General features: G+C 40.5%; 1 protein-coding gene across 1 annotated transcript in view; it reads left to right on the top strand.

Moving 5' to 3' along the window:
- Positions 1 to 26592, top strand: part of ZFHX4 (zinc finger homeobox 4) — a 288469-nt gene that overhangs the window by 225672 nt on the left and 36205 nt on the right. Inside the window, exons 5-6 of the mRNA XM_054984693.1 lie at positions 8790 to 8912; positions 18872 to 19008. Of these exons, the coding sequence (XP_054840668.1) occupies positions 8790 to 8912; positions 18872 to 19008 (260 nt within the window). The remainder of the gene's footprint in view (positions 1 to 8789; positions 8913 to 18871; positions 19009 to 26592) is intronic.

The raw sequence follows: 26592 nt of genomic DNA on the forward strand, positions 1-26592 counted from the left end.
GGAACAGATCTCTTGTTCTTTTTTTGTTGTTCTCTTCTATTTCTTTGCACTGATTAGTATAAAAGATTTCTTTGATTGTGTGCAAGTTGCTGAAAAGCTGCATTTAAAATTCTGACTCTATTTCTGTCATTTTTTGCTTTTGCTTCACGTCTGGCTTAAGAGTGTCCTCTGTCATTCATTTAGGCTTCTCATTTCTTTTGGCTACAGGAATATTCATTGCACATTCTTCCTTGATATCTCCGTTCTTCTGGTTCACGATCAATTAAACTTAGCATTGCAAATATGCTTGTTACATAGTCTTTAAATTCTTCAGGAGTATTGTTTAGATTGTATTTTGGCGCTATGATTCATTTAGTGTTTCTCTTCAGTTTTATTCTAATTTTTTATATTATCAACTCATGATCTGTATCACAATCAGGTCCTGGTCTTGTTTTAGCAGACAGAATAGAGCTTCTCCATCTTCTGCTTCCAATTATGTAATTTGTCTTATATTGGTCACTTAGTGATTTCCACTTATGCAATAATCTTTTTGGTTGCTTGAAGCATGTATTAGCAACGAACAGGTTGTTGGCTTCACAACATTCTATGAGACTCTCTCCTGCTTCATGTTTTGATCCTAGTTCAAATTTTCCAACGTTTGATTCAGCTTGGTCTTCTATTTTTGTATTCCAGTCACCTATGATTATCAGTATATTTTATTTAGGTGTATGATTAATTTCTTCTTGAACACTTGTGTAAAAGTTTTCAATTTCTTCCTCCTCAGTATCTGTATTTGGGGTATAAACTTGAATGATGGTTATGTTAGTAGGCCTTCCATGAAGTCTGATTGATATTAATCAGTCAGACTTTGCATTAATAGCTCTTGACTGTTTGTACTATGTCTCGCCTCACTATTAGAGCAACACTGTTTCTTCAGAGTTTGTCATTTCCACAGTAAAACATGTTGTGGTTTTCTGACTGAAAACGTGCTGAGTTGGTCCACATTAGTTCACTCACACCCAGGATTGCAATGTTTAAACATTCCATTTCTTGTTTTACAAGTTTTAGATTACCTGGCTTCATACTTTCTGCATTCTATGTTCCTATTATGTGTGTCACACAGGTTTGGATGTTTCTTTGGCATCGATTCACATCCACAACTGGACATCCTTTCAGCTTTAATCATTAAGAACAGCACTATTCATATTTGTCCTCAGCTCTTCCACATTGAGTGCCATCCAACTTGGGGATCCTGTCTTCCAGCACTTTATCTTTTTTCATTTTGGATTGTCTCATCATAGAGTTTTCAAGGTAAGAGATTAGCAGAAGTGGTTTACCATTACCTTCTTCTGCACAGTACTAACTAGGGTTAGTTGAAGTGACACTGCCATTGTTTGTGAAAGATCCTCCACCAGTGTCACCTTCCACGACAGCTCCTGCCCAATAGCTAGTCTTCAAGAATTCCTCTCCTCCCATCATCATTGGAAAGTCAACTCTCCTGATGTGACCATTGATTCTTAAAGGAGGTGGGTGATTTTAGTCTGGTTTCTCAGCTTTGAGGAGAGCAGAGGAATTCTTGAAGAGAATAGTAAACTACTTCTGCTAATTTCTTACCTGGAAAACCCTATGATGAGACAATCCAAAATTAATCTCCTCTTGGATTCACACCTTAACATGGTGAAGGGGTTTGAGAGTGTCAGTGAAGCTGAGAGCAACACCATTAGAAGTGCAGGCTTGGTCAAGAGTCTAAACTCCTGGAAAGAGTAACTCAAGGTGGAATGGTCAGAACTAAGACACCAGTCTGAGGTGAAGAAACTGGAATACCTGGTTCCAAAACTCTAAACATGTGTAATCAATTTTAATTAGAATCTGAAATACATTAAAAGACCTTTAGCAGCAAGTTACAGACTTTTAAAAATCTAGTAAATAAATATTTTGCATTACTTCTAGTATGTGGTTTGCTCTCGAGTTAACTAGATGAAGATCCAGTGTAATTCATGTTGATATCTTGTCTTTAACCACAAGGCCAACACATTTAACATCAACCTGTTGAACATGAAGTTATCTTTTTCATCAGTCTATCTAAAAAGTACATCTGATTTGAGTAATGGTAAAACAGGTTCAGCCATGGGCATTACTGATCAGAAAAATGTTGGCTGCACAGGCTAGCTCAGTCTTGTTAGATCTTGGAAACTAAGTAGGGTCATCCATTGTTAGTACTTGGATGGGAGACCACTAAGGAAGTCCAGGGTCAGTATGTAGATGCAGACAATGGCAAACCACCTGTGTCTCTTGCCTTGAAAACTCCATGGGATCACCATAAGTCAGTTGTGACTCAATGGCACTCTACAAGAACAAACATTTCAGAAGACTATAGGCTAAAGAAAACACTATGACTTAAGGGAGGAGATTATTTTAAAATAAAAGTTTCTGAGCCTGTCTCTAAATTTGTGCAATCATTCTTCTGCCATGAGTCCTCCCCTTCATAATTAGATATATTTGACCAAGGAAAGGGGTGGTAGTGACTGCCACTGAGGATGGCATTGCCAGTTCCCAACTATGTAAAGAGTGCTTGTTGCCCAATAATTTACAATAAACAGTTACAGAACTGTTAAAATTAAAAGGCTGCTGTTTATTTTGTCCGTGTGCAGGCTGGCACCTGCAAGAGACCCTGTTCAAATGAGCGAAGCTGCTGTGGGGGGACATAGGGAGGGAGGTGGTCCCATAGGCATGTTGGGCCAAGGCCATGAAGAGTTTTGTATGTAATAACCAATACCTTGAACTGAGCACGGTAGCCAATGGAGTGACTATAGGATGGGAGTGATGTTCATGCTCCTGCTAGCTCCTGCTAACAGTCGAGCTGGAGTCCAGTCCAGTCCAGGCTAGAGTGAGGTTGTAGTAAGCATTTTTTGCAGCTGCCTTGTTTTTCGAGTAGTAGCGCTGGATCTAGTATAACCCCTAGGTTCTTAACCGAGTCTGCAAGGGTCAAATGAACTCCATCAAAAGTGGGGTTTTGGTTTTTTTGTGGGGTTTTGTTTGTTTTTCAAGATCTCTGACTTCCCAACAAGCATCACTTCAGTCTTGTCTGGGTTCAGTTTTAATTTGTTATTTTCCAGCTGTTTCATTAAGGCTGTCAGGCAGCGATCTAAGATTTCTGCTGCATCCTGTGGGGACCTGGATAGTGAGATACAGAGTTGGGTGTCATCTGCATATTGATGACATCCAACTCCATAGCTGCGAATAAGTTCTCCTAAATTTTTTATGTAGAGGTTGAATAACATGGGAGATAAGATTGTGCCCTATGGAACCCCACACGAGAGTTCCCATTCTGGAGATAATTGGATAAAATCTAACTGGCAGAATGCTAGTTTAATGGAGACTGATAGAATTCGCTGTCCCTTACCCCCACTACCCCTCTTTCTTCCAGACTTCAGTCACTAAATTCTACTCCCTTTTCTTTAATCCATTACCCTTACTTTCCAACAGCTTAATCCTGTCTCTTCCTCTGCTTGGTACAGTGGCAACAGTTTTAATGAGCTTTAATTAGTATTTAGTATCTAGTCTGTTCTCGAGTTAACTTGATGAAGAGCCAATGTAATTGTTTGACATTTTTCTCTACGATTTCATGTTAGTATCAGGTTTTTAACCACAAGGCCAGTACATTTAGCATCAACCTCATGAACATTAATTTATCTCATTAATTTATCTTTTTCATTGATGTATCTTTTTCTTCAATCTATCTAAAAAGTAAGTCTGTTTTGGAACAAGAAGTGCTATCTCAGAAGTCTCCACCACCACCCAATGCTTCTGGGGATTGCCTGGCATGGACCAGGAACCCTCATCCTCTTCTTTAAAGCCCCTTTGTAGTACTTTCCTATGTGATAGGAAATGATGATGAGGGGGGTCACACGAGGAGCTATAATGGGGACGGGTCATAAGAGTTTTGTATGCTCCTGAGAGGGTCTAAAGCAGAGCATTTGTAGATGTATGCTGAACCGCTCACAAAGGTCTATATGCACAAGCGCACAATTACCTACACTACCATGTTACTTACCTGGGAAGTCATGGAAAGTAGCCATGTTAATGGTTGTTGTGGGTTTTCCGGGCTGTTAATGTTGAAATGTTCTTCATGGTCTTTGTAAGGGCACACATATGGGTTCTCTACCTGCACTTCTTCCATACAACATTCAGAACTTTTTGGAGCTAAAATTGGTGCCAATAGCCCCTCCTCCCTAAGGAGAGCTAGGCTCTGTGCAGGCCTTGAGGGCAGGATTGGACACCATTGCATTCCATTCTCTTTCAAAACGAGACAGCAATAGTTGCATCATTGAAAACTTAAAACTTTTAAATCTATCATTGTCTAGACCTTTCCTCATTTTTCTTCTGCAATTCTAACTTCATTTTATTTTCTGGTTTTTGTTTCTTCCTTTCCATTTTGCATTTCATTGGAATTTTCTAATCTTTTCATGTATTGGACATATATGTAGTACAGTAGCCAACTGTTTTATAGGGCTGTAGTTGCAGTGTCAGGCATGACCATGATGCCAAAAATTTACAAAGTAGGCATATCATAACTGATCCACCCAGCTGCTTTCCATTCCATTTCCCTGGTTTTATCTACTTGGGATTTTATTGATTGGACAGAACTTGTGCAGTATTTTGAATGTTCTTAAAGTTCTATAAAAATAATTTTACATAATTAGCACCTAGTGTGTTCAAAGTCTGCCCCTCTACGAATTGCCCTCACTGTGTTAAAGGAAAAGGCATCTGTACTATATTTTAACAAGTTGAGAGGGTGGTATTATATGTGAAGAGATGATGAGTTACATCTAGACTAAATGGGCAATTTTCACCTATTGTTCCTTCCCACTGCAGACCCCCTCATGTCATTCTTCCCCTGTCTCTTGGGAACAGCCTTTCATGGAGATCAGTGGGAAGAAGGACTCAGGAAAGTTCCATTTACCATTGTATAATTTAGTCTGGATCCAACCTGGTGTCTGTAATATGCCTATCTTATTTACTAAATGTAAATGCAAAATGTTGAAGTAAATACTAGTGTCGCTTCTTAAGAAAGGCTGTTGATAATTAAACTTGGACTTCACTTCAAAGTAGTTATAAGACTGAGTTAAAACAAAGTGAGGTGAGAATAAATATTTATGTATATTGATAGAGCTGCTGTAGCACAGTGATTAAGTGGTTCATCTGTGAATCAGCACTCTACTGGTTTAAATCCCATTACTGCCATGAGCTCAGTAGGTGGCCTTGAGTAAGCCACTCCTCTCAGCCCCAGTTGTATTGTGGGGATAATAATAAAACTAACTTGTTCTCCACTCTGGATGAGGCAATAATCTGTCTAATCTGTATTATAGAATCATAGAATCATAGGTTTGGAAGGGCCATTAGCTACTAAAATATAAATTATATTCAATAATAATAACTATGCTTGTATACTGCTCTTCTAGTTTCACTCAGCACAGTGAACAAAATCAGAGTTATTACCCCACAGTACAGCTAGGGAACTGGAGCTGAGAGGAGTGGCTTACCTAAGGCCATCTACTGAGCTCAGGGCAGTAGTGAGATATAAACCAGCAGAATGCTGATTAACGTTCCAGCCACTTAACCACTATGCTACATAAGTAGATACAATTCTTAAACATTTGAAAAGGCTATATGAACTTGCTCATATCAAGAGTACAATGTTGATCTTTAAGCATATTAGTGTGAATACAACCACTTTACCCATATATCTTTCTAAATGTATTGTGTCTTTCAACTATTCTGTTGTCTATTATGACTGCTTTTCTGCTGCTTTGAAATTTTGGAAAAGCAGGCTATGAATTTTTAGGTAAGGAGAAATATGTAATTACAGTAGTATTATTATAAAGTACCTAACTAAACTAGGTGTTCTATAAAAACTAAAAACATGCTATATAACAAAGAATCTATTACTCCTATCTATTATTATTATTATTATTATTATTATTATTATTTATTCAATTTATATACCGCCCATCCCAGGGGCTCTATAACACTGCAATACATCAGTGCCTTTGCTGCTGCAATTCTGAAAATGGTCGAATAGCTCCATTATCATTTACGTCTCTGAAACACTTTCCGAAAGGAAAGCCAAATATATTTCTGATATGAATGCCAAACATTAGTCTGAATGTGAATATTTTTCTGCCATTGAAAAGCTGAAATAGCCAATTTAAATACTGCATAATAATGATATTAATTTTTATGGTGTGTATAAGTTACATTTGATTAGTTTTTGCATGATTAAAATTTGCAAAGCCTTTATGGCCCCCAGGAGCCTACCTGTAATAAACAGCTCTCACCTTCGAAACCATAAAACAGGACTGCAGTACTTGAACATTAGATCTAATTGCCTTGCTACATCAAAGAAAGTACCAAAGGACTGAGAAAAATCACAGAAGGGAGGAGGGGGTGGAGGGTAGTTTCACCTCCAAAGGTTATATATTTGTGGCTTGGTGGAGCCCTGTAAAGCTATGGGCTCCAAACTGCTGTTTGCGATTAAGTTGAGGGGGGAAAGTCTACCCGCAATCTTTCCCTACTGCTGACACAGAGTCTTTGTTCACATTCAGATTTCTCAAACTGTTGCCAGGGTCAGGCTGAGGTCAGACACCATGATGATGTATAGGAGAACATGTCTGGGAATTTCTCTCATACTTAAAACACATACCAGAAAAAAGAGCACCCTGCAAAAATTGTCTGATGAAACCCAGATGATGATACTATGAGGTTTTTTTTATTATCTTCATGATTGCTGTTTGCCTAACACACACACACACACACACGTTTTATTAATGCTCACCTTGACGGCTTTACGATTTTATGCCCCTTCAAGATAAGGACACAGGATATCACTGTGACACTTCATTTTCCTGCCCAAAGGGAATGGGGGCTGGTAAATCCTGAAGAAGAAAAAAAGAAAAGGTGGCTGTTTCAGAGGATGAGTAAAAAAATGTCATAGGCTGCATAAGACTATGGGATCAGACTGGATGCATTTTGTGCATGTTTGGGAGCGAGAGAGAGAGAGAGAGAAAGAGAGCGCGCGCACCTGGCATTAATGAAACCCAGCCTAGTCAGGATCACAGGCGTACAGCATCCCAAACTGTGATCCCCCATCACCCTTAACAAACACAGCCTTGCTTCCAACTGTGCCTAGATCGCATACAGTGTTTGATTAGTAACACCACTGAGATAGAGTGAGGGAAAAACGTATGCAAAAGCTGTAAGAATTATATTCTATGTTTCTTGGTCATTGCTATGTCTACATCTTTTCTAAAAAAAGTATTTCCCCTTCCTCAAACTATTGATTAAAATAATTATTGAAATCTAGCTTTACGACATAGGATACATGAAAAAATGCAGAACATTCTGATCAGCTTTTAAAATCAAGTTTCAATGAGCATTTTAGACTTTTTGTTGTTGTTCAATATTGTTCATTTCAATTGTTTACCTATGCACACAGCTCCACTGCAGAGTTGGCAAGAAAGGCACTAAGTAGCAATTTTTCTGTGCTCAGCTGCTCCGTATGACAGAGAATATTTCATTCTGCTGTCAGAATGTTATTAATAAAACATGGGGTGCGGAAGGGGGCCACGATTTCCCCTTTCAATCACTATAGCATTTACAATGAAAATTTTATGCAGTGTGTAATTTTCAGTTAATGCTTGACACCTAGAATGCTGGTAGCTGCATTTTGTATGGATCCTGAAGGGTTAATTGTATCATGTTCCCCTGCGTAAAAGCTCTGCTTATCAAAAGTGAATAGAGAACTGTATGCAAATGCATGTATGTGACCTTTGCCTTTCCAGGGTTAATTTATATGATCATTAGAGATTTTATGAAATTGAGCAGCCTGGTGCTTTAAATCCCATTTTACCTTCCTCTCTAATTTATATAATTCCTACCTAAAGTGGGAAATGTGACTTCCTTTTTTCTTGTTGTTGTTTGTATTGCAATGAAAACCTCATGCTGTGCTGTAGGGAGTTGCAAGTCTGGTTATCTGGCAATACTCCGATTGCTAAAATTCATTAAAATGTGACATCAGCACAGTCAGAGACAAATGATCACAAAATGAAAAGGAACAGTAGGTCTTTCACAGATTAGTGCTATATGGCCCCATCATAGAAGCTAACTACATAAGCAGACTAATCCAGTAGTAGTAGCATAGCAAAAATTTATAGAATAATTAAACTGGATTGAATTATTGTGAAGTTTTTCATGTAATCTAGCTGGTGTGAACACATAAGCAAGGTGTGGGTATTGCTGCCTCCGGAAAACCAATATACCAAGTTGTGTCGTTTACCCTGCATAGCTCCCCCTGGAGAAGAAAACAGAGAATTCTCAAGATTTAGAACCAACACAGCACTTACCAGTTGAAATTAGCTGGATATACAAAATATAATAGGATTCCTTTTTGAGAGGTTTTCTTAGCTTTCGAATATACTGCTGCATGTGCTCTCATTTGTTAAAAAGAACTGTGGACTTTTTTTTCTTGACATAGTTTCTAACAACAAATAGAAAATGAGTAACATATGATCTATCACATTTGTTAGTGACATATGTTCCCATAAAGACATATGTAATTTCTGGCTGAATCTAAAATTTTGAAAATAATTATTTAATAATTTCAAATCTCTTTAAAATGCCATTCTTTTTAACTCATTCACTATTTTAGCATCTTGTTTAATTTAGTGCTGATCTTATTAAACATCATATTTACAATTGATGTTGATGATTCCTAAGTTAGCTTTTTTATTTATTTTTTTGCTCATTCACAGAAGAACAAGTTGAAGATACAGAAGGGTCTGCTAAAAGCTCATCAGTGTCTGTTGCTGATGACAAAGACACGTGTGAGAAAGAAAGAAATAATAGTGAAGGCAAAAAAACTAGTAAAGACTCTGGTAAGATACTAGAATTTTGTCACTCCTAAAAAAATATTAAAAACTATTTCATTTAAAACTGTCTGGACATTCTTATTATCTATTGCATGTGTATTTTGCATGTGATTTCTATCAGTAGCCTCCCATTGACCTATTTTTAATCATAGCCATCTGACAGGATAGATGCGGATAAGTTGAAGAATATTACAGGACGACTAGTAAGATTATTTTTTAATCAAATCAGTTTGTGCGCTTGTAATTTTTAAGCGCCTTTCATTAATCTTAGCTGTACTTGTGATTCCTCTGATGGCATATTAATTTTTCATAAGTGTAGGATTAGATGCCTCTGAATATTTTTGCCATGCTTTTAAATTTTGTTTCCCCTGCAGCCCTAAGAATGCAGGAATGCTTTTCTATCTCCCCCATTCCCCTCCCATCCTTGATATATGATTACTTACATTCAGGAATCTTCCCTCTTCCTGAGCATTTATCTGTGGTATTTAGAAAAAAAATAAAGAAAATCTGGTGGAAAAGTTTACAGATGATTCTGCCTAAGAACGAGGAAATATCATTGAAAATGGATTATGAGTTGGGTAATATTGATCTCTGGGAATATACCAAGTGCAATAATGAAAACTACTGTCTTTTTGAAAACAAAAACTCCTATGTCATGACATTTACTTGTGCACAAACAAACCTAAGGCCAGCATCTGGCATGGATACACAAGGCTTTTGTGTTTGATTTTGCAAATATGTGACTTCATCCATGCTTTTTATGTATGAGATGGAAATCTATGGTCACAATGAATATTACATTGGCTACTTCTGTTGCACGCTATTCCTAGTTACATTATCCTGAATTCATTCAAGCAGAAGAAGTGCTGAAACAGGTTGAAACCTATTAGTTTCAGGTATTCATATGTCTTTTTCTTGTAACCCAATGACAGCAGCATACAGAAGAGCTTGTATTTGCCATAAAAACATTTAGTTATACAGAAAATATCATTTTCCATGCAAGTTTACTTAAATCCGAATTAGTCTGTATTTGTAAAGATAATCGTGAAAATATTTTTAAAAGAATAAAAAACTAAAATATAAATGGCTCTTTATGCCAAAATTATTTAGATGATAAAGATTTGACCATGTTTTATGTGTTTGTCAACATTAAGACATATTTGTTACTGCTAAGAAACTTATACTACAAAGTTCAAGAGAAGAGTTTTTCTGTAGCAAAGCCCTGTCTGTAGGGTCCTTACAAAGTAGGCCTTTCCTTTCTTTGAAAGATGATGTCTGAACAAAGTACTAAGTAAAAAACTTCCTGCTTGGTAGGGTTCCCAAGTCTGAGTTGGAAAATAACTGGAGATTTTGACAGCTTGTGGAGAGTGGTGTTTGGGGAAGGGGAGGGACCACTTTAGGATAAAATGCCATAGAATCCACATCCAAAGGAGTCGTTTTCTCCAGAGGAACTGATCTCTGTGGTCTGGACATCAGTTGTAATTCTGGGAGATCTCTAGGACCTGCTTAGAGGTTGGCAACCCTAGCTCAGGAGGTGGAGAGGCCATTATGGAAACATTCCAATGGAAGAATTAGAGAAACTCACTGAAACATTTGAATTTCCATGTGCTTCTTAAATCAAGCCTTGGAATATGTCTCAGAGAATTTGCCTACCTACTTATTTTTTTAAAACTCTTAAGAGCCTAGAAGAAACAGAGGTCTTAATGGGCCACTAAACAAAAATTGTGGCCTTCTGTATAAATGTGGGTGTGTCACGTGCCGTCAAATTGCCTCTGACCTATGACGACCCTATGAAAGAAAGACCTCTAAAATGTGCTATCATTAACAGACTTGCTCAGATCCTGCAAACTGGAGGACGTGGCTTCTTTTATTGAGTCAAGCCATCTCTGTATAAGTAGCATGGGGGAATTCACAAAATTTCTTGAGGATTAGTCTTTCAAACAGGTTCATTTAGGACTAACTAATGTCAGGATGCTTGCTGAGTATACTACAAGAAAAAGTCTTAAGTTTTTGTTTTTTTAAAAAAAATAAGAATTAAGATACCTTTAAAATTAGATGCTAAGGAGTAGAACAGATATTTTTCTGCTGCTTTTTCAGCAGCCTTGGACAATATTTCTTATTTCAAATTCTCAAAGAGACCTTTTGAATCATTTGATAGAATTTTCTAAATTAATTCTGCATATGAAGCATTAATTCCATGGGCTTAATTCTCAGCACAAGTAGTCCTAATGACTGCATATGTATAATTGAATATTAGTTTGGGCTTTCTTTGCCCAAGTTAAGTGTTGCAAGACTTGCCAAAGAAGTCCCAGGAAAACCATACATTAATCATAGACTTAACAAGTTAGACAGAAAAGTGCTATCACCCCTTTTTAGTTCTGAATCTATTAGAAACCGGATTAACATGTTCAGTGTGCATACATTTATGTAAACTGTTTTTCTGTACTGCCTTGCCTTCCTTATCTCAGACTGAGACTTTCAAATAGAGGCTTGGCACTAAGCAAGCTATCTTTGCTGAATATTCATTCAGAATAGAAGAGCTTCCTAATGCCTCATTTATAGTGTCATTTAAATCTAGTACCACTTTAGATTAATTATAATCCAAATTACAGTTCTACGCAATGTAGGAATTAATATGAAATTTATCCAGATTAATACATTTGCATTGAAAATGTAATATATTTCTGATGTGGCTAAGAGGAACACTTTTTAATAAGGTAGTAAACACAAGAAGCAATAGAAATTTACCTTCATTATTGCAATAAAAATTATCCTTTAATTCTATTCTAATTACAAAAAATACTGCCAGATTTTATAATTTTAGAATTATTTTGGATTTGAATAACATCATCTAATATGTCAGAAGTCCTGTCTTATACAGGCTTTATCAATTCACTTATTCATAATAAATCAATATATTTGTTTATGGGTCTTTTAGTGCTTTATTTCTTTAGTGCACGTATTTTTGTTTGATTTTCTCCGCATTAACATAAACCTCCTATTAATAATTGTTTTTACTTTACGGTTTGAAAATTATAATTTAGATAATTATCATAGGTGCAGTTTATGATATTCAATTTTAAAACTAATTTTTAATTAAGTATAACTTTGGCACTAAAGGCAATGAGTTTTATGTTATTTATTTTCTCAATATGTATTGTGTTGAAACTGAATTAGCCACAGAATTAACAATTAGAGCAAAGAAGCAGAAGAGATATCAGGTATATACCAAATCATTGTTTTTAATATCAGGCCAAATTCATGTATTACCTCCCTCATGTATCCATATACTAAACCATAATGTTTATGTTGTGGATATCTAAGACGGCAGTCAATCACTTAGTGCTTCTCTGTGCCAAGACTGTATATCCCATTCTCCATAGCTGGGTTGATTTACCTGTTAAGCATAATACAAAAGTTATGCCCTGGCACATTGAGTATGTTCACACATACATTTGAGGTAAGGTATGAAGCAACTGTAAATGGCAGGCAGTGTCTTTAGTCATTACAAACTATACTACATGGCTACCAAAGCTTGTCTGTCAATAGCTTATAACATACATATATCATATAAGGAAATTGTCCTCTACAGAAAACTCATGATTCACATAATTACAGATCTCCCTGTTAAATAATGTATTGTCAGTTATATGAGTAAGTGCAAAAGTGATGTAAGACTAAACTCCTTTAAACTGCTGCTGTTTGGCTTAACCTGCAAAAGTTTAATGTTGGCTCAGACTCTTTACATGAAACTTATTCAAGTACTGAGTTCACTCCAGAATAAACATGCTAGACCAAATATAACAACAACAACAACATTCGATTTATATACTGCCCTTTAGGACAACTTAACACCCACTCAGAGCGGTTTACAAAGTATATTATCCCCACAACAACAATCACCCTGTGCACTCACTTCATTAGTCCTAACAGATAATTATCCAGAGCACTGCAGTGGCCCAAACTACAATAAAAATGTGAAGTGATGTTATTATATCTCTGTCTTCTAACATATGAGAAATCAAAAGTAAAAAGATGTGCTTGTATTTTTGTTAAGAGGTCTTTATCCCTCTCATATTCTTCAGACCCTGATCTCTTCACCCATGGTGAAAATAAAGCCAGGTTAGGTATACTCATATTTGCATAGCAGATAGATTACATTGTATGTGGCTTTTTTATATATATAAACACACACATAGTTGTTGTGGATTTTCCGGGCTGTATAGCCGTGGTCTTGGCATTGTAGTTCCTGACGTTTCGCCAGCAGCTGTGGCTGGCATCTTCAGAGGTGTAGCACCAAAAGACAGAGATCTCTCAGTGTCACAGTGTCACTTGACACAGTGTCATTTGAAACTGTGACACTGAGATCTCTCTGTCTTTTGGTGCTACACCTCTGAAGATGCCAGCCACAGCTGCTGGCGAAACGTCAGGAACTACAATGCCAAGACCACGGCTATACAGCCCGGAAAATCCACAACAACCATCGCTCTCTGGCCGTGAAAGCCTTTGACAATGTATTAAACACACACATACTTTGTGAGACTAAGCATGTCTAGTCAGAATCTACTCATGTCTATTGAGTGAGGCTTACTTCTAGGAAAGTATTCTTAGAATTGCTCGGTATCCTGGCTGAGCATTGCATGTGTTGAAATGAGGGTGGGGGGCATTCTAAATTCTGACTTTAATAAGGGTTTAATGTGAATCAGAGATTGCATGGGTTTTGTTCTGGAAATTTTCACTGATCAGGCTTAGTCTTCACACTTTTGACATCATCATAATTAAGAAGCTAATATTGCTCTTTGCGAGCAATATTATAACATATTAGCATTTAGTCATAACATATTAGCATATTAGTCATAACATCTTAGCATTTTGGCAGAAGATTTCTGTGCCAAATTCTGTGCCATGGCATTATTTCCTGCAAGAGTTAAAACTATAGTATAGTAAGCAAGTATAGTATAGTATAGTATAGTAGGCAAGAAGTTTCTTTTGGTGTATATATAAGATTTTAGAATATATAGAAAAGAAAACCTATTATGCTCCCTGAAATATTTAATTATTTCATTATCTGCATATTGATAGCTTAACAAGTCTGAACTAAATACAGTGCGAGCTGAAATATTTAATTATTCTATAAAATCAATCATCAACCATAAAATCAGTCCAGCAACCATGGATTATAAATCATTCAATTTGAATCCTCCCACAAATATGAAATAGAAATGACAGAGACACAGTAAGTGTCTTAAATAATGTCTGTGATGCTATATCTTGTGATAATGGACACTGATACAGTAGCAGTACAATGTTAAACAGAGTTACACCCATCTAAACCCACTGGTTTAAATGGATTTCAAAGGCTGTAGCTCTGATTAGGATTGCTCTGTAAATGGAATAGAGTCAATTTTGAAAATATCAATATTTTTCATGATCCAAAATACATTCTATTGATACTAATTGGTATGGGAGGGTTAGCTGGAGAGAAATTTACAGAAACATTGGCTGCTTCCACACACATTGGATAATCCACTTTCAATACACTTTAGTGAATATTTGAAACTGATTTCCCATGTGTGGAACAAAAAAGCCACTTCAAAAGGATTGTGAAAGTGCATTATTCAACGTGTGTGGAAATGGCCATAGTGTGCTTTTCACATAACAGTCAGTTATAGTGTTGCTAACCTCCAGTTGATGGCTGGAGATCTCTTGCAATTACTCAGAGATTTGTTCCTCAGCAGAAAATGGCTACTTTGGAGGCTTTTCTTATGATATGTTCTGCATATAAGTTGAATAGATCAGGAGATAATATGCATTCTTGTCTGCAGGGCTTTTATTGTGGGAAAACAGGTGGTGGAACTCAGGACCACACAATGATGTCACTTTGGGTCAGCTGGAACAAAGGGAGAGTTTTTAAAAGTTGAAATTGCCGTTGGTGAAAATGGTCACATGGCTGGTGGCCCTGCCCCCTGATCTCCAGACAGAGGGGAGTCTAGATTGTCCTTCGTGCCGCTGGCACAGAGGGCAATCTAAACTCTCCTCTGTCTGGAAATCAGGGGGCAGGGCCACCAGCCATGTGACCATTTTCAAGAGGTGCCGGAACTCCGTTCCACCGTATTCCTGCTGAAAAAAAGCCCTGCTTGTCTGACACCTTTTAGCAATTGGAAACCATTCTGTTTCCCTATATTTTGTCATAAGAGTATCCTCTTGTCCAGAGTACAGGATGTTCATTAGCACAATTAGCACCTGCTGTTATGGTCCCTATATCTTTCACAGATAGGACAGCTCCAAATGTGTTTGATTTGCAACAGTTGCATGCACTGAATGGACCCCAGAATTACAAAGGAAAATATTTCAATAATCAGACCTCATCTAAATTTTTTTATCATTATTTTAATCTTACCAATTCAGTATGAATGTTAAGGTACTTATCAATAAAGAAATTGAAGACTATCTCAGTTTAGTTGTTGTTTTTGCTGCTGCTGATCCATGACTCAGGTTCTGAACCTACAGCTCCTACACAACTTTAGACTTGAAGAAGTCTCAATGTTACTTTGTGTGCAGGGGAGAGAGAGGGTACTCTTTTTGATTATACACAATGATGAATTTATTTGGCACATATTACATTTGTTAAATACTGTTTTTTAATATTTGTAAGAATCAAAATAGGACAATGGTAACTAATCACTTTCTTCCTCCTTGAAGCCTTAGTGTAGGAAGGAGAAAGGTAGGAAAATATAGAGTTACTAAAGCCATTTTAGAGTTTCTGTGAGCCAGACATGAAGCAGATGGCCAAAAATTCCTTTTCAAAATAAACTTACTTTAACACTTGTTTAGTTAGTTCAGTTTCTATCCACCAAGCAAGAGTTCATCCTTCAACAAAACTATAGAGGAGGGATATTTCACAGTGATGGGGCAGCCAAAGAGAATGGCTTCTATGTCCTCCTGTGCAATGGAGCTGAAGAAATGGATGCATTGATTCTGGTAACAATTTTGTTAAAAAGAAACATTTTCTGAATGATTGAATCACTTCTGTATTAACTAACTAAAAAAAAACTTGTGCTAAAGGGGAGAAGAATGGATGGATTGGGACTACTGTTGATAAAAGTGCTTCCGTTTGTACTGGGGAGCATCTGACGTTATATTTTCTAATTGACTGCCCTAAATTAAGAAAAGGCCATCTACACATAAGAATAAGAAATATCCTACAAATAAATCTGGATATTAATGGTTGTTCTGTTGGGATGTTTAGTCATATGCACATAATAGATAGCAATGGATGCCAGGAGACAGAGGAAAGAATAGAGGGAGGGGCAGGAGGAGTTCTACTTTTGGAAGGGTTTGCTCTCTATCTTGAGTTAATCTTGGAAGAACTAACTGTATTTCCCTCAAATGTCCACAAGCATATCTTGCATATGTCCACTGAACTGTTGTGGTCTGCAGTATAGAAGGCCACAAAAAAAAGAGTCAGCTCTAAAGTTTCACAGTGGTATTTCAACAGGTCATGGAACAAGATAAATTCAATTATTTTAAGATAATAAAATGAGGCATCAGCAGCCTACAGTATGTTTCTTGTTGCCCATCATTTTAAAAGCTTGCATATGCTGACATGTCCAGCAACCTTACCTTGCCACCCAGTAATCCTCCATTAACTGATTGCAGATTGTTATGGCTGTTGATTAGAAATTGAAGGAGTATGGCTAAACTATTGGTGCTGGTTTCCTGATCTGGAAAGGAAATTTTCTTCAACAAGCACTTCAATTAATTTTTGGTGGCTCTTTGTTGGTTTATATTAACTCTTTTTTTTAACAAAAAAAGATCTATAAGAAGGGGATTGTGTTACCAAAAATGAATCAGAACCAATAGTTCTGGTTCCATTATTGTAGTTGTTTGCACAATTTAGAACAGCCTTACAACAAGGCTTTACTTTGCTTTGGAATGAACGGGATATCAGCATTAAAATTATTTTTTTGTTTGAAAAATATTGTTATTTGAGTACCTTAAAGTCTTTAGATCCAGAGGAGTTAGCCGTGTTAGTCTGTAGTAGCAAAATTGTAAAGAGTCCAGTAGCACCTTTAGGACTAACCAACTTTACTGTAGCATAAGCTTTCGAGAATAAGCTTTCGTCAGATGCGTCTGACGAAGAGAACTGTGATTCTTGAAAGCTTATGCTACAGTAAAGTTGGTCTTAAAGGTGCCAGTGGACTCTTTTCAATTAAAGTCTTTAAAATCATACGGTTGGACCTGGGCATCTTTTTCTTGCAACCTCATCTAATTCCACTCCTCCCCACCCCCATGGTAACTCCCATTGCGCATGATTCCCAACATAGTCTTTTTGGTGGGCAAGGGGGACCCTCTCTATCCAAGCCCCTCTTCACAGCAGAAAATGTGGTTAGATCCAGTCCATTGGCACTGTTTAAAGGAAATAAAATCCAGATAATAACTTGCTTATAAATTACTGTATTCATATTAATCATTTTATAATTCCAGGAAGAAAACAAAATGTCAGGAGTTTATCTTCACTGCCAGTTCTAGCTTTTTTTAAAAAAATTCAGCATTACAAGAATAAAATACATTGCAACATGTACAGCAGCCCATTTTAATATTTTCCTCACAAAATACTGCTGTTGAAAAATAACTCCACAAAAATATCTCTGGCTCATTTTTCAAAGGAACTTTGTACAAAGAAAATTCTTAACACTATATGGTTATAGTATAGCCATTCTTCTCATCTCTCCCTTTGCCCAAATTCTGGATATCAAGAAGAATTTTTAAGGACTTTTTCCCAGTGACATCCATGACCTCATTCGAAAATTAAAACTAGACTGTTGTACAATGAGGTGGAATTTGTTCATTTATATGAACTCCATGTGGATTTAAAAAATCAAGATAAATCTTCATGCACAGCATACAGTCAGATTACCCCTCTACAATATATTTACATTGGGTCTGATAGCAATCAATGGTTTAGCTTCATTGCATTTCAAGATGTATTTGCACCCAGTTGTCCAGTGATAGTGTCCTCACCCTGGAAATAATTTAGTTGCAAATTGACTGGAAGATGGTGAAAATTGAAAGTTAAAATTAGAAATACTCATAATAAACAGCAGAAAAAAGGTCAGATGATGCCACGCTATGATGAGATTGGAACGGTTGGTAAATGAGGTTTTGTGTTTGTCGTGAGATGTATGTGACATGCCTACCCAATGCTGTTGTAATATCCAGTCTAGCAGAAGAGATTATCTGGCAAATTGATGCTGGAAAGAATTTTCTTCTGGGCTGGGAAATTAAAATTGCACTCTTTTCTTTGATGTGTGCAACCCTGGCCATATTAGGCAGCTAGTTCAGGCTACATATTAACTATATCATTTAATGCATACTGTTAAAATTATCTTCAGAAAATAATACTGTTATTACATTTAAGTATAATGTACCACCTTAACCTTGTAATGTAAACATTCAGTGCAACATAAAATTGCTTATATTGTATATAACTTATTTGTATATAACAATGTACTTATTTGTAAATCCTATTTTATATTTAGCATCAAGTATCGTAGCTAAAGAGGTCTTATTTTTTAAAAAATATGCTGATTAAACATTTTATAGAAACAAAGAAAAATTAAGTGTTAAATTAATTATTTTTCAGAACAAAGAATTGAGGGTGATTCATTGTGGTATAAACATTTAGACCAAGATGCTAGAGGGAACTAGTTATTGATTAATCTTTTAAGGCAACATAAGGTTATCTAAACAAGAGAGAAGAGTACATTTTAATGTATTTATAGTCTGCTCTGCTTCAAAGATAAGTGTGTTGTAACCTTTGTACCTGTTCAGTTTCAAAAATAGTTTTACTTGAATAAGTAGCCTGCAGTATTTGAAATTACAATGCGATCCCAAGAGGTCACAATCAGGGTAACCCCTGTAATAATGTTAGCTAATCATAACATGTTCTTACATCTTTGAAGCAGGAATAAACACACCAGAAAAGGAACCAAAAGTAAATATTGCATCAGGGGAACAACCATTACTTCCACCTAAAGAAGAAGATGGTGCACCCAAAAAGCCCAAACTGTCTGAGGACAATAAGTTTGGTCATGAACAGGTAAAAAGAATTTTTAGATCTTTGCTGCTTTATGGCACTGATGTCTGATGTCACAATTTGTTTCTCTGACAATGTATATGTCATGCTACTTCATCATGTTGTTCTGAATGACTGGTCAGGCCTGATTTAGATATAGGCGTGTATTTAAGAAGCCGTGAGCATCTAGTTAGCTTTCCTATATCAGATCATTTAATTCCTTGCAAAAGGTACACCACAGATAATGTCTTAGGTTTTTTATTCGGTATTGTACACAAGTAATACAATTATGGAGTCTCTGTTTCCGTTTTAAGCCTTTATGATTACAAACTATTTAGCATTCTTAATATCAACTCAATCAACATAAAATTATACAATCTATTATAACTACATAGATCATTAAAGGAGAGCAATTGCCTCCCCCCCCCCAGTCAGGAATAAAGAGGCAGACACAAGGCATTTGGGCCCACTTTTATTAAACAATTAACAAACTGTAAATACGGCAAGGGATCTATCTGCGGTACAGGTCAAGCCCGGCATCCACGCCAGGACTGCCGCCTTGACCTGTCTGGGTGAGCCCCACTGCCCCGGGTGCGAGCCATCCATGCACATGGCTACAACCCGGTCAGCCAGGCAAATGATTCCCCCCTTGAAGTTCCAACCACTCCACCATACATGAATGAAGGATCCTTATAGGGGGTTCCAGCAGAAGTCTGCCTCTCAGCTGGTCGCCATGAAGCCCACCAGCTGATCATGACAGACCCCAATCCTCCTAGTGGGGATATGCCAAGGGTGCTCGCCGTCCCGCTCCCTTTTTCCCAACTCTATCCTGCCATGGGCAGGGCCAAGCCTCTGCTTAGGCCCTTGCTCCCCACAGTGGCATATGGCCAACCTGAGCCCTTGCCGTATATCCTCCAAAAAGATATCGTTCCATGCCACTGAGAGGTGAACCCCATCACCCCTATAGAGGTGGGCAGCTGTGGCACAAATTTTTGGATGAGGCAAGTATATCCCCAAGCCAGATCCCAGGGCTTTCAAAAGAGCGCTATTAGCTCTGCGCCTAACCTCATTCATTTTTTTTTAATCACATTTGTAGACTGCCCTCCCCGTCAGACAGGCTCAGGGCAGTTTAACAACAGTTTAAAACAATAAAAACATTTTAAAAACATTAAAACATTATATCATAAACAATTAAAACTGGCGGGTATAAAATATTAAAATACAGCATTTTCCTGCATGGGTGGTGGAAGGTCTTCAGTGGTATGGCCGGTGAGAGGACAGCCTAGCCCCCACCAAATGCCTGGTGGAACATCTCCATCTTGCAGGCCCGGCAGAAAGATAACAAATCCTGCCGGGCCCTAATTTCCTCATACAGAGAGTTCCACCAGGTTGGAGCCAGGACCAAAAAGGCTCTAGCTCTGGTAGAGGCCAGGCGGACCTCCTTGGGGCCAGGGACCATCAGCAAGTGCTTAGTGGCTGATCGAAGCGACCTCTGGGGAACATATGGGGAGAGGCGGTCCTGAAGGTATGCTGGTCCCAGTCCGCATAGGGCTTTATAGGTCAGCACCAGAACCTTGAACCGGACCCGGTACTCTACTGGTAACCAGTGCAGCTGATGGAGGATATGTGTTATAAGAGCCATGATTGGTGCTCTGGCAACCACCCGTGCAGCTGCATTCTGAACCAGCTGCAGTTTCTGGATCAAGCCCAAGGGAAGCCTTGCGTAGAGCGAGTTGCAGTAGTCTAATTAGGAGGTGATGATCTCTGTCGTAAGGTCACGGGTCGATAAGTAAGGGATAAGTTGTCGAGCCTGTTTTAGATAGAAAAATGAGGCTTGAACAACCACTGTGACCTGTGCTTCCATAGACAAGGAAGCATCCAGGACCACCCCCAGGCTCCTCACTCTCGACACTGGCGTAAGTGGTGCTCCATCGAGACCGGGGAGCCAGAGTCCCGCACCCATGGACCCTCGACTCACATGCAGGGCCTCCGTATCCTGGGCATCAAGGCCCTCAAGCCATTTCCGCCATGGTAAAATTGCCGACCACAATATCAGAATGCCAGGCCACAGCTTGGAAATCTGTTGCAAATCTGCCTGCGTTTGCAATGAGAGGACCTTGCCCTTAACCAAACTAAGGTCATTGCCACCAAGGTGGATGACCAAAATATGAGGAGGAGGACCCCTCTGTTCTTTAAACAATAGTGGCATTAGCCCTGGTCACCGAAGGCCATGACGACCCTGCCACTCCACTGTGGCCCACTCACTGAGACTAAGTTGGGAACCAATCTGCGTCTTCTTGGCTTGGTGGGCCGCCCAGAACACCATACTGTGCCCACAAATGAGGATCCGCAGTTTCCTGCGGCGAGACACAGCACCTAAAAAGAAAAGAGCATTAACAAAACGTTCACAACTACGATAAAGGGCGAATGTAGGATCGGTATGCCACAGATCTCCAACGCCCGACCTTCTGAATGACAGGTCCCGAGTAACCCATGGCTGCCGCTGTGGAGGCAGCACCAATCCTAAAGGAATGGGTTGCAAATCTGATGCCTGCAAAACCTAATTTGCCAAGCGCCCTTCCCGTCACAGTCCAAAACTGATATTTCGTAAGGAGTGCATCATTACTATGACAGTAGAGGACCCCTGGTTTTTCCCCCCGAGCTCACACATACTGACGCAGGGCCCATACCGGGCACAATTTCAGATCAGCACAAGGACCAAGCATTATCTCAATCTCACGACCTCTTTGATCTGTTTTGGAATGGTGAACCTTGAGTATGGCCACCCCCCTTTAAATTTAAGGTCCTGAGCCAATAATGCTCTCCCGGGAACATCCCTGATAGAAAGGGGGACCAACTCGCTCACCCTTAGAGCTCCAAAGAATGCCATTAAGGTGGCCTCATGGAAGAGAAGTGCCTCTAAACGAGAGTGGCAAACTTCCCCCCAGATGGAACTCAGGCCCCGGAGAACAGAGGGAGAAATGGGTTGTCTGTCATCCCTCCGGGCCCCCATCTCTTGGGACAACCCCTCCAGCATTTTCCTTATCTGCAAGTCCCCAGTGGCTTCAGACAGGCCCTGAGCCTTACTGGCAAAAACCAGCACCGCCAGTTGGCTCCAGATCGACTTAACTGCTAGTCCCTTACCTTTATGGTCGACACAGAACTGCATAAGGTGAAAAGCCGGAATTGGCCATAACTGCCGCAGTCCTATCTCCTGCCTAAAAGTAGCGAACTGTCACACTACCTGGTCATAAGCCCTCTGGGTACTGGGGGTGATTGCTAAACGAATTGCCCTGCACGTCTCTGTTCTCCAATCTGCCATAAGACCTGTGGAATCCGAGCCGGCTGCAAGTCGGCCTCGGGAGCAAGCTGTCAAAATCAGTCCATCTGCAAGCGAGACAAAGTGTCCGCAATGCAGTTGTTCACCCCCGGAACATGCTTAGCCAGAAACAGTATATTTAATCGTAAGCACTGCAGGGTAAAAACCCTGATCAACCTCATCACCCTGCATGACTTAGATGAAAGGGAGTTAACAACTTGCACCACTGCCATATTATCGCACTAGAAGTGCACGGAGTGGTTAGCAAGGTCCCTCCCCCACAAATAAACCGCTACAAGGATGGACAAGAACTCCAAGAACGTAAGGTCCCTGGTGAGCCCTTGAGCTGTCTAATCGACAGGCCACTGTTCCGCACACCAGCGCCCATGAAAATATATACCAAAACTGGTAGCCCCCGAGGCATCAGAAGTGACTTGAAGCTCAGCTTCAAGCAATGTCTCTCCAAAAAGTGATGCCATTAAATGAGCTCAAAAATTCTTCCCAGACTTGGATATCTGCTTGCATGCCACTAGTAATCCGTATTCTATGGTGGGGCATATGGACATTACTCATCGTGTCACACAGATGCTTAAGAAATGCCCTACCAGGAGCCACCACCCAGCAGGCAAAGTTCAAATGCCCCACTAATTGTTGAAACTCCAAGAGGGAAACCTTATGCTTCCCTCTAAATAATGCCAGATGAATGCGTAGGTCACGTAGTTTTTCCAAGGCCAAACGTGAGGTTTGCCGTCTGGTGTCCAGCTCAATGCCCAGAAAGGTCAACACCGGAGATGGACCCTCTGTCTTTTCATGTGCCAAGGGGACCCCCAGCTCATCTGCTGTGCTGTCCTGTCCCCTCCAGCCCAATGAAAAGATAATCATACAAATAGTGGCAGGTATCATGGCATCGTAACCGGTGCCTCAATGCCCACTCGAGGAATGAGCTACATCGTTCAAAGGAAGCACAAGAAATAGAGCAGCCGATAGGGAGTGCCCTATCCATCTAGTACTGACCGTCAAATGCAAACCCCAGCAGCTCAAAATCCTCCGGATGAACAGGAAGAAGGCAAAATGCCGACTTGATGTTGCATTTGGCCATCTCAGTGCCTGCCCCACATCACCGCACAACCCTGACCACCTGGTCAGGCGAAGTGTAGCGCACTAAACATAAACGCTCCAGAATGGCATCATTCACAGAGCTACCTTTGGGATAAGACAGGTGGTGGATCAATTGGAATTCACCTGCTGTCTTTTTGGGCACAACACCCAGAGGAGAAACCCGCAAGCAGGGGACTGGAGGGGAAGAAAAGGGGCCTAATACCCGGCCCTCAGCACATTCTTTGGCTATTTTTGCCCGTACAACCCCCTCCATGCCAACCACAGACTTCAGGTTGGATGATATGAAGGGGGCTCTGATACTCTGAAATGGAATTCGAAAGCCAAACTGAAAACCCTGTTACAAAAACAATGCATCACTTCGTGTGGGATAAAGTTCCAGCAGCTGTCTAAGGACCCTCAGTCTTATTGGGCTGGGCCCCTTTGTTAAAAGGCTGCTGGGAACCCCTGCCCCTGCCTCCACCATGCCTACCCCCTTTTTTGAGTTGCTGAGGGCATGCTGTGAAGGGATGGGGACCCCCACAGAAGGAACATTGATGACGGAAAGAGCAAGATTTCTGTGAACACACCCCTTGAGACCTAAACTCCCAACAGAGCAGCCAGGGTTGAACTGCCTGCCCTGCAGCGGTGCAGGAGCCTGCAGGGGGTTGGGACTTGTGCAGCAAGTGACGGCTATCTGATCAGCCTCCAAAGTTTGGTTTAGCAGGGGACATAACCTGCAGCCATAGCTGCTGGTGAATACGGTCCTACTGCATAGCTGGATTGAGGGCTGCCCTCATACAAAATTCCTCATCGTATTGCAGCCAGGGCTGTGCCCAAGCAATGACCCCCGCATAAATGAACATCCCTGGTAACCAATTGGACCAGTTCCTATCCACCTTCCTACACTTAAGCTTCTCCTTCTCCCTCTCATCTAAATCCTCTTTGCCCTTCTTCTCTAGTTCCCTAAAGAGAAGGGTAAAGACATCGATATATTCACCATGCAGGATTTTATCCCTGGTGGCCTGCATCAAATGGTCCGCAAGGGGGAGTGCCATGTTGCCAAATGGTAGTGCACTGAAAGGGACCTGCTCCCTGGTGTGGATTCCAGTAGCCAGGTGATTAATTTTGCCATACCTCAGCATGTCCAGGTATCCCCTGATTAACACCCCCATACCAACTAATGGGAGCGCCCACTGTTTGCCCCTGAACAGTCAGTGCATTAACCCCATACTGCGCCCAAGCATTAGGCTGGCTTGAAGGTGAAGTGACTACAGCCGTGGCCAGGGCTTGAGAGGAACCAGCCTATGAGCCTGGAGCCTGTATCTGACTTGGCAATGAAGGGGCAGCCCCTGGAGACCAAGGCCCCCAAAGGCCATGTGTAGTTCTGTGGTGCATGAGTGCTCTTACCAGCATCATCAGCCGGCTCCATCGCAGGCAGTTCCACAGCCAACACAACAGGCCCAACTTCCTCTGCCCAAACATGTTCGGCATCCCTGGCTTCCTGAGCCTCCAACGCACCTCCAGTCACCTGGACACCGCCACTCCTCATGCCAGTCATCGCACCTGCTGACTCTTCCAAAGCAGAAAGACGTGTTAGAATGTCATGGCGAAAGGCTGACTTTGCAGCCAATCTTCCTAATTTCTGCCACACTGACCCCCCAGATGTCGCGGGGGTAACATCCTTGGCCTTTTCAAGCATGGTAATGTGCACCAAAATGTCAGAAGTGGACCCCGCCCCCTCATCATCCAAGGAGGACAATGCTGGGGCAACGCATTTCAGAGCAGACCTCTTAGCAGGCTGCTTGCCCTTAGATGAGCCCTTGTCTTTCCCTTTAGGCATTGTGAAATCCAAAATGGCCACTGTATACAGCTACCCCGAAATGGCCACCACAAGAAGGACAAACAGAATGGCTGCCGTGAAGAAAGCCTTTCCAAAATTAGCCCCTAGAGTGCCCCTCGATAAGAAACAAGCTGCAAAATGCCCTAGGCTAAATCCCAGGGGGCCCCAAGCCCAATACCAAGCACAAGTTTCCCTGTGCAGGGTGGCTCTCCCTGTGCAAAATGGCTATTAAAACTACTGCCACTCAAGAAAAAGACCTTGGTACCCAACCTCAGTATAGCCAGCTGCTGCCATCACATGCAGCGAAAAGCCGTGGCAGGCACTCAGCCAGCAAAGAAATAAAAAGGGGGGAACCTCCCCCAAACACACCGCAAACCCCTAAACCTCTCCAGCCCAGGGAGCACTGGCACTCAAAACCACTGCTCTTGCAGCAGCCACTCAGGATGCCCTCCCACACCTCGAAAAGAGCACCCTCAGGGCCCGGCTCGGGATGCCGCCGCCCTGAGAAAAGGCCCCACACCAGTTTTTCTCCACGCGCTGTTAGTGCCGTTTAGCACTCACGCGCCACGGCGGAATGTGCCGGGCTGCGCCGCACCGCACCAGCTGGACTCTGGGCACTTGCCACACCGTGTAGTGCCTTGCCGCTCCACTCCTCGCATTGCCTCCCTCAACGCCGCTGCTGTTGCTACCACAGCCACACCGTCGAGGCCCTTTGCTGCTCGGAGGGGAGAAGCCCAGAGCTTGCTACCTTCTTCCCAAGCGTGCAAAACTAACTGCAGAGCTAAAGGGGGCACTGCCACCTTGCGAAGGCTTAGCCCCGCCCACCAAAAGCTCGCGCTTGGGAAGGAGCAAAGAAGCCGTTTTCTCCTTCTGGGGCTGCAAAAGCCGCCCACATCCTCAGCAGCCTTTGACTGCCGTCTGGGAGGGCTGTATTACATGAATCCAAAAAGTATTTTACCCAAAGATACGGAGATCATAGGCAAGGAGCCCCTTCTAAGAAGAAGCTCTCAGTCAGGTTAACCTGTCATATTTATAAGGTTTCAGAATCTTATCTTAACAATAGCTGCCTATCTGGCTTCAAAGACTCAAATTCTCTGCTAACTTATCCTATGACTTCATTTTGTTTGTTTGTTTGTTTGTTTGTTTAATTTAGCCTTTCTCACTGAGACTCAAGTCGGAATACATAGTATGAGATTAGTACAGTCATTGTCAAGGACATTTCAATAAACAATGCCATAGGGTAAATAAATGTGAGCTTACAAAGACATAACATTAGCAAAAATACAATACAGAGTAGAAGAAATGCTGAAACAGAGCATAAGCAATTCTAGGACTGACATTAGACAAAATA

This window comes from Eublepharis macularius, chromosome 7 (genome assembly GCF_028583425.1).
Source record: "Eublepharis macularius isolate TG4126 chromosome 7, MPM_Emac_v1.0, whole genome shotgun sequence".
Taxonomy (NCBI): Eukaryota; Metazoa; Chordata; class Lepidosauria; order Squamata; family Eublepharidae; genus Eublepharis; species Eublepharis macularius.